Source organism: Danio rerio, chromosome 9 (genome assembly GCF_052040795.2).
Source record: "Danio rerio strain M-AB ecotype USA chromosome 9, GRCz13ab, whole genome shotgun sequence".
Lineage (NCBI taxonomy): Eukaryota > Metazoa > Chordata > Actinopteri > Cypriniformes > Danionidae > Danio > Danio rerio.
In genome coordinates this window covers 15,600,881-15,610,000 of record NC_141029.1, presented here as the reverse complement: position 1 = coordinate 15,610,000, position 9,120 = coordinate 15,600,881, and the positions used below count along the sequence as shown (strand labels likewise).

General features: G+C 36.7%; 1 protein-coding gene across 5 annotated transcripts in view; it reads left to right on the top strand.

Annotated features, from left to right (window-relative positions):
• pard3bb (par-3 family cell polarity regulator beta b) overlaps positions 1–9,120 on the top strand; it is a 702,275-nt gene that overhangs the window by 266,329 nt on the left and 426,826 nt on the right. For all 5 annotated transcript variants that reach the window (XR_015499247.1, XR_015499248.1, XM_087267580.1 and 2 more), the window contains one exon: positions 6,489–6,572. Coding sequence is in view for 3 of the 5 variants with exons in the window: in XM_087267580.1 (XP_087123706.1) it covers positions 6,489–6,572 (84 nt within the window). In the remaining 2 variants the exon portion in view is untranslated. The remainder of the gene's footprint in view (positions 1–6,488; positions 6,573–9,120) is intronic.

Below are 9,120 nucleotides of genomic sequence, written 5' to 3'. Positions count from 1 at the left end.
TTATTTTGTCCATATGATATGTATTGTCACATTGCTCTATTGGATATAGTGGTGTCTGGTGACTGGCCTCCCTTTTAGTTTCATGAACTCGTTATCATTTTCCAGAAATTAGTTTGAGATGGTTTGAGCTTTGTGAAAGTTTTGGGACTTCCTGTTGGATATATACGTCACAAAATGAGTGCGCTGTTGTCATTAAAGATTGAACAGTTCGGTAGGCTGTGGCATTTAATCAGTGCTCAGTTGGTACCAAGGCTCCAAAGTATAACAGGAAAGTACACTCCTCCACATCATCAAACAAACCTGAACCACAAATTCAAGGCTGGATGGATCCACGCTTTCATGTTGCCTACGTTGCTTTCTGATCCTATCATCATTTCACAGCAAAAAATGGAGACTTATTAGACCAGGCAATCTTTTTTTTCTCCAATCTTCTGTTGGCAAATTTTGGTGAGCCTGTGCCAAATCTAGCCTCAGTTTGCTTTTCTCTAGTGTCAATGGTGTCTCTTCTGTTGCTCATCTGCTTTATAGGATTGATTCACTCCAAAAAAATTTTTTTAAATGATTACTCATGCTGTTACAATCCCCCGTGACCTTCATTCATCTTCCTAACATAGATTAAGATATTTTAGATGAAATCTCAGAGCTCTCTGACCCTACGCAGCAATGGTTACAAGACGTTCAAAGTCCAGAAAAGAAACTGTGTGACTTTTGAAGTTCAACATACAAAGCTCCAAAAACACTATTGTGTGGAATATGCACTGTAAATATGATTGATGAAATATGACCTGATACAAAAGAGATGAACAAAGTTGTTTCATATGATATGATATGACCACTGAAGTGGATGGATTATTTTGACGTTATTGGTTCCTTTTCTGGACATTGAATTCCTTCTGACTGTTATATTTGAAGGATGAGGAAGCTCTTGAATTACATCTTGAAATATCTTTATTTTAGTTCTGAAAGGGGATCACATGGGGACAGGAATCACATGAGGATGAGTAATTAATATTTTTTTTTCATTTTTGGGTGAACTAACCCTTCAAGCAACAGAGATGCTTTTCTGTAAACCTCAGTTGTAAGAAGTGGTTATTTGATTGACTTTTTAATCTGGCTGTTTTCCTCTGTCCTCTGTCCTGGCATCAACAAGGCGTTTCCAACCCAGAGATAGCATTGCTGCTTTCTGGGTATTACAATAGTTTTTTTTTCTTCTTTTTTGTTTATGAAATACTAAGATCAGCCTCTCTGGCACCATCAACCATACAATGTTCAAAGTCACTTAAAGGAATGAAGCCTGATTTATACTTTCGCCTGGCGCTTTGTTGCGGACCTTCGTTGCGCTTTTTCATTATCAAAGAAATAATTTGTGACTTCATTTTAGTTGTGTAACTATTAAATTGTTTTACATTCAAAATTTTAATATACACATCAGTGTAAAACATACAAATTGTGGAAAAACATATTCTGTAATTGTTTATTAAAACCACTTTGGTCTCCACTTTAGCCACGGCCTCTCTTTTTGGTTTTAACAAACTTACCTCTTAAGTTTTTCTAAACTTTTAAACAAAAACTTTCTTCCTTATCCACTACTGTTGCAATTCCTAGCCAATTATTGGTCGTTGGATTATCCCTATGATCAGGCATGGATGGATCATAAAGATGTCTGTACTGTCATACCTGTTTCAGCCAAAATCTCTTCAAAGTCATTTGTCTTAAACTCAAATCAAACGCGGCGCCACCCTAAATTTTTTTTTTTTAAAAAGTGCACTCTGCCAGCCAAAAATCATTTCCACACCCAAAGCAAACCTCTACAAACACAGGGATGACGTCACATTCGCCGTGCGCACTCAAGTGAACTAGCGAACGCGTCGAGTATAAACCAGGCTTGACTGAAAACATTTTCTTACCCTTCTCTTGCTAAAAACCTATTTAAATTTATTTTACTGTTGAACACAAAAAAAGATATTTCAAAAGAAGGTGGAAACCTGTAACCATTGACCTCCACGATATTATTTTTTTTTCCATACTATGGAAGTTAGCGGTTACAGGTTTCTAACCTTTTTCTAATTTGAAAAAAAAAAAAAAACTTTTGTGTTTAACAGTAAAAGGAAACTCATTGGAAACCACCTGGGTGTGATACTCTGTTTTAAACTCCAGCAGATCTTCTAGACTATGTATGCATTTTTAAAGCATGTTATTGGCCAATTAGATCTTTGGATTAAGCATCAGTTGAACGAATGAACCTAATAAAGCAGCTTACTAACATCCTTCAAAATTTTATCTTTTATTATTATTATTATTCACTCACCCTGTAGTTGTTTCAAACTTGTTCTTTTAGCAGAAAAACATCCTTTTAGCAGGTTACTAGTAGTGCAACACAATTCATATTCATGTGCACTGTTTCTGTCATTTTGTTAGACTCGCCTACTTATACACAGAAAAGTCACTTTATTAACAAGAACAGCAGCAATGTGAGCTTGGAATGTTGGTCACTTCATGACAAAATACTTTTCAGACAATACAAACAGCACACAGTGCGTTTAATAACTGTCTACTGTATAGTACGTAATGTGGAAAACATCTTTTTTGGAACGAGAGAGGAAAAGGGAGAGCAAAATGGAGGGGTGCTGAGTTTTTTCCCCCTCATTTAAGCCTGCCTAATTATTTTGGGCTCCTTGGCCCCTCCTTGAGGAGTTGGGTCTCTTTGAAATTTCTTATTTGAGTCGGCCTTGATTAACGAAACTTCTGGCGAGTTGATGAAACTGCACTTCACAGGATTTACTCGTGCTTACCACAGTTTTTCCTCCCATCTTTGTTGTTGTTGTTTGCGGTTTTCTATCTCATGGTGATTGTGTTTAAACCCCATCTCTCTCTCTCTCTCTCTCTCTCTCTCTCTCTCTCTCTCTCTCTCTCTCTCTCTCTCTCAGTTATCTGTGCTAGAGAAGCTTATCAGTGTTGAGTCCTCTGAGCTCTGGGCAGACAGCTCTCTTTTGCATTAGCATCTCAACACTCTCAGCTCTTTCTCCAAATAGGCTCTCACACACAGTCAGACACAATCTGTGCTACATACTGAAAAAAAAAAATGAAGGAATTAAAGTCAAACAGGAGCCTGGAGAAGGGAGTATTTATGTTTGTGTGTGTGTGTGGTCAGTCTGCTGAAGTTATTAAGACCTCACACATGGGTAAATTATTAGACTAGGTGCCTGTTTGCGAGTAAAAGGCCTCGGGAAAACTCTCCAAACATTCTTTAAATTGCTGTGGTTTATTTTATCACCTTGTGCTCACTCACACCTGACTGGAAATCACAACAGCGAGCAAAGAGTCAGAGCTTTCCTCAAAGCCTATAGATAACATAATCGTTCACGCTTGTATTATAGCCATATCATTATGTGATTATTACAGTGTGCTGAGAAAGGTTTTGATGTTGTTCTGTATAGGTATTGCTGTTTATTTCCTGTGAATTTGCTGAAAATGTGTTTTTTTTTTCAAACGATTAACAATTAAGTGTTTGTTTATGAGTTTACAAGCAGAGGAAGATGCACGTGCACACCTGGGTTATGCAGAAAGCAGCACTTTAACATGTGAGGAGGTAAATGATGTGTGGGGGCATAAGCGATTGCTGCACACGCATCACGGCAATTAAAACATATATACAGATGTGTTGCGACCTCTGTTTATGCAGTTTATTGGTGCTAGTTTGGGTCTTTTTGTTGCAACCATTGTATATCTTGTGTTTTTCTGTCCACACTAAAGGCTGATTTATACTTATGTGTCAAGCACACACGTATGCTCCAGCGTAGCCTTTGCTTGGGCGCATAGCCCTTGCTGTGGCCGTCGCCGACATTGATGCCAACCTCTCAAAAAATGTACAGTAACTACACGTCGCAACGATGCAAAGCGCAAGCTCTGTAATTGGTCGGCTTGGTAGCGCTGACGAGTGTAGGCGGGATCGAGAGCCGTACAAACCAGTTGGAGCGAATGTTTACAAGTGTTGAGTCTCGTGAAGGAGGTCCACGGTTCATAAATCATAATCACGGTTATTTTGGTCATAATTGTTATCACGATATTCAAAACCATTATCAGTTGAAGTCAAAATTCAGCGATCCTGTGTGTTTTTTTTTTTTTATAAATATTTCCCAAATGATGTTTACCAGATTTAGGAATTTTTCACAGTATTTGCTATAATATTTTTTTCTTTTGGAGAAAGTGTTATTTGCTTCATTACAAATTGAACAAACTGTGCTTTAATAAATTTTCACTGTAATAAAAATCTTTAGCTACAAAAGTCCTTCAGTCAAGAGCAGTGAGTGATTTTCTCTTTTTGTTGTTTGATTATTAGTGATAAAAACAGGGGGCAGCAGGAATATTGCGTGCTGTCACTTTAATGCAGAGATCGCGTTAGACTTTGTCATTGTCCGTCATTTTGAAGGAGAGGGTTGTAAAAAATCTGTCGTAACCTGTTATTGACCGTCAATTAATTTGCATATTTTCTAATCGCTTTTTTATTCATATTTTAATAATGAACTTGCACAATGAGCATATAGGGTAAATTATTAATTCATTTATTTGACAAATGAATAATAACTCATATCTGCCTTACCTCCTAATATCTTCCTCCTGCGTCGACATGGACTGGGTGCTTGCCTGTGCGTAATCAAACGCATCAAGGGAGACTGATGCAGAGGCAGTTGTCATTAAATTCTGTGTCTTTGCCTTGGAAAGTCGTCTTCTCGTGACAGTTTTAAATTGGTTCTGGAGGCTGAAGCCGCGTTCTGCTGCCAACTGGAGAGTCCTTGCCAGAAGTGGCCCGGACTCTACAGACAGACTCGGGCCAGATATGGTTAACAGGAATTGGGCCAGTGCTTTACAGCAAACGTCACAAACGTGTGTGCGGGAGCGAGCTGCGGGCCATACTCAGCCCGGATAACACTCGCCGATGCTGAGTCGGAGCCGGAGGCGCCAAAGGGCAGCCGAGCTCAGGCCGATTGATACCTGCTATCTGGGTAGCGCCACTTCAGACCGCGTTTTGTAGTTAGGAAACATTTCTCCTAGGGAAGTGATAAGAAGTTTGTTGGATTTTCTGAATGTGGGATTCAGACCGCGTTTTGTAGTTAGGAAACATTTCTCCTAGGGAAGTGATAAGACGTTTGTTGGATTTTCTGAATGTGGGATTTCCCGGTCTTGCAAGCACTCGTTTCACTGGGAAAAAATACTGCAGCATGCGCTCCTTCAGCACCAGGGGCGCGGCTTCACCCCTCTGCGTTCAGTAGTGCTCAGCTCACAATGCACTCCAAAGCACCTGACCTCCTTGTTGCTGCTTGGTTGGCCCGTAACAACAGCTGTCGGCAATAAAGATTTTTGTCTGTTTGTTCTTCATTGTCCACTGCATCACTTCATCTTTTTTTCACCTTTATTATTAATATTGCAACTATTTGGCCGTTTAAAAGAAACTTCTCGCACTCAGCTGCGGTGAGATTTTTGCAACTGTACGCAGCGGTGACAAGAGGAGACAAAACAAGGTCAATCGCCATCAGCTGGACAGGAGTGGGAATTACAGCTACAAATTACTATAGATCACCCTCAGCATAATCCGTCAAAATGACGGATGATCTTCAAATTTTTCCGTCACAGCTGAAAAAAATCTGTCAATGACGGAAATTATTCGGTTAACGCGACCTCTGCTTTAATAGTTTCTCTTTCACATGTCTTTTGATTCTTAATTCGTTTGTTTATTACGCTCCGCACACACACAACACCATGCGATCTCTTTCGTGTGGAAATACTACTTTTCTTTTTTTCTTTTTTACTACTTTTCCGTCTTTTTCTCTGGAAATACTACTTATAATATTTATGCTTCTAATATTAATGATAATTATAATTACAATGATACTGCCACTAATAATAATAATAATAATAATAATAATCATCATCAAAAATACAATAATATGTATATGATTTTTTTAAAATAACAACAAAACTTGTATTTTAAAATGAATAATTGTAGTTTAAATGTTCTAAAATAAAGGGCATTTGAAGGTCTCTCTTTCTCTCTCTGTCAGCTCCAGTGGTGTCTAACTGTACTCGCTCATGTATGACTCTGCAAATATTCCAGCATGATGAGCTATTAGTTGTGGATTAAAGGCGGATGATCACTGGCCCGCTCTGTCCACAGTTATCCACTTACTCTCCCGCAATATCATCACACCTCATGCCAAGAACATTTGCAGAAATAGAGAAAAAAAAGAGGAACATCTGAAAATTAGTCAGAAAGGCAAACATCATGGAAACGATTTCAGCAGGGAATGTAGGAAAACAGGATCATGTGGTAGAAAGCTGACTAACTCAAACATGTACGGCAGCCCGGCAGCCCTGCATGCAGTAGATCTGAGGGCCATGAGACAGTGAGTTTACACTGGTTTGTATTGTGCTGTCTTACTTCTTAATAACGTGACTGATGTGTTTTTTTTTTTTTGCTGTTGTGTTTTCAGCCTCACAAAGACGGTGGAGATTTCTGGGGAACAAGGGCCTTTAGGAATACACGTGGTGCCGTATTGCTCCTCTCTCAGCGGAAGGTTAGTACAGCACATTTCCCATTTTTCCATATTCACACACACACAAAACACACTTTGGTGATACATGTCTTAGCTAAAGCATGTTGACGTGCGTTGGAGAAATCTAAAGCTCCACTGCAAACATCCAGAGCTTTGTTTGTGTCTACATGTTTTTGTTGCGGGGGATTATGGGAATGTTCTGTGCTGCTCTGTTGGTTTTGAAGTGATGAATCAGAATGTTGTAGCTTTTAGTTCAAGTTTTTGGGCTATCTTTATACTAGCGTATGAAGGTAAGGTTGACAAAATAAAGTTTAGTTTAAATATTCAAAGTTGCTTTGAATGGAAAAACTGGCTAAAAGTTTTGATGACTCATTTTATGCCAGTTATATTTACTCTTGAATGATAATGACCCTCTCCCATCTGCAAATATATATAATCCAATATGATTTCGATAGAATGTATGATTCGTATGTACTGTGAGTATACATGTGGCTACGAGCCGACATCTTATGTTGCTTGTTGGCATTTTTATCGCTTTTTTCCCACCGATTATACTTTATGGATTTTATCACATATTCATTGAGTCGTTAAATTGTTCCTGAACTGATGTATGTCAGACATCTCCATTGCTTCACACAGGTTTGAAATATACTTGCGGTGGTAGCCGGATTGAAACACACTATTTACACAAATCACAGATATAGTTATAACTATATGCAACAAATAAAATATAATTGAATTTTTAACAATATTTGTATTTATTGTGACACTGTTTCTTTTCAATAGGTTGAGGTAAAAATAAAAAAGTTAAATAAAAAAAAAAAGAAATTCTACTCCTACTCAGGAGCCATGTGCACCCACTGACACGTTAAATCTGGTTCTCTCTCTTTCTCTTTAAAGTTCAAAGCAAACTTGAATGCCAAAGAATTTTAGATATGTATATAAAATAGCCTGTGTAACATATTAACATCATCAAATTGATGAAATAATCAGCAAATTAGAAATAAATGACAGGAAAAGGAATAAAAACAGACAATATCTCTAAAAAATATCATAATAACATGATTAAAACTTGTAAATTAAGTAAGGCAAATGCGTGGATTAACTATTAATGGTGTACATGTATTTTGCAGCCAGTTTAGACCAATCATTTTGTCATCTCTGAGTATAAAGTAAAGTTTTTTTTTTTTTAATCGTTGATAGTAAATAATCTACTGTTTATTTTTTTCTCTCTGTCTTGAGGCTGTGCGCACTGTCAGCTGTGAAGCAAGCGGAAAGTAGTCTTTAATAAAAGAGGAATGCAAAAATGCATACTAGCTTTAGAAAGCAAAAGCAAACGTTGAATCAATGTATATATAATGTGTGTGTGTGTGTGTGTGTGTGTGTGTGTGTGTGTGTGTGTGTGTGTGTGTTTGTGTACTTATTATATTGTATTGTATTATATTGTATTATATTATATTATATTATATTATATTGTATTATATTATATTATATTATATTATATTATATTATATTATATTATATTATATTATATTATATTATATTATATTATATTATTTTATATTATATTGTGGTTTTGTTTACAATTTTTTTTTTTATTACAGAACAGTCTAAGTAAACAAAATACATACAAATAGAAAGGTTTTATATATATATTTTATTTTATTATTTTTTTATTTATGTTGTGGTATTAAGGTAAAAAGTCTTTCAAAGTCTTGCATTTCAATTCGTTTATTCATTAAACTTTCTCACATTTTGAATTTAAAAATTTAATTAAAAAAAGTGACCATGTGTGTTTCTGTGGTCATCTGAGCACTTCAGCTACTGTTTGGAGCGGTCAGCAGTAAATACACCCGCAGCAGGGCTGGAGGATCAGCATCCACTGCTGGCTCAGGCAAACTCAGCAGCACATTTTGTAAAGGTCAATGAGTGGGGTTAAAAGTTAAGCACTTCAGCGGCTTGAGGAAAGCCAGTTATGAAATAGAAGATAGATTTTAGACTCAAAAGATACAACCAAAATGCTTTCTACTCCATTATGTAATTTTCATGACTTTTAGTTACACATAATCATTTGTATCAGTATGCTGATTTGGTCCTCAAAAAACATTTTTTTTGATTACTATCAGCACTGAAAAACTGTGCTTTTTAATGTTTGATATAAAATAGGATTTATTTTATGATTATTTGATGAACATATTCCAAAATAACACATTTATTAAGAACATTCTTGGTTTCTTTCCAGATATTAGTATTATTTTAAATTCTGATTTAATTCGATGAAATAGTACTGTATATTAGGGATGTAACAATATTGTAAATACCGTCAAACCGCAATAGTAATTTTTTTCAATATAACCGTAGGCGCATGACTCAATAAAACTATATTTCTGAGAAAAGTTTGCTTAGGCAAATGAAGCGAACGGAAGGTAGCAGGAACTACAATTCCCATAAGCCTAGGCGTGGCCATCATCCTTTGCTGTCTGTTGTCACTACAGATCCAGTAATGCTGAAATGGAGGGTGCTGTTAGTAGCGGGGAAGAAAAAGAGCTGGAGATGATCGAACCTAAAG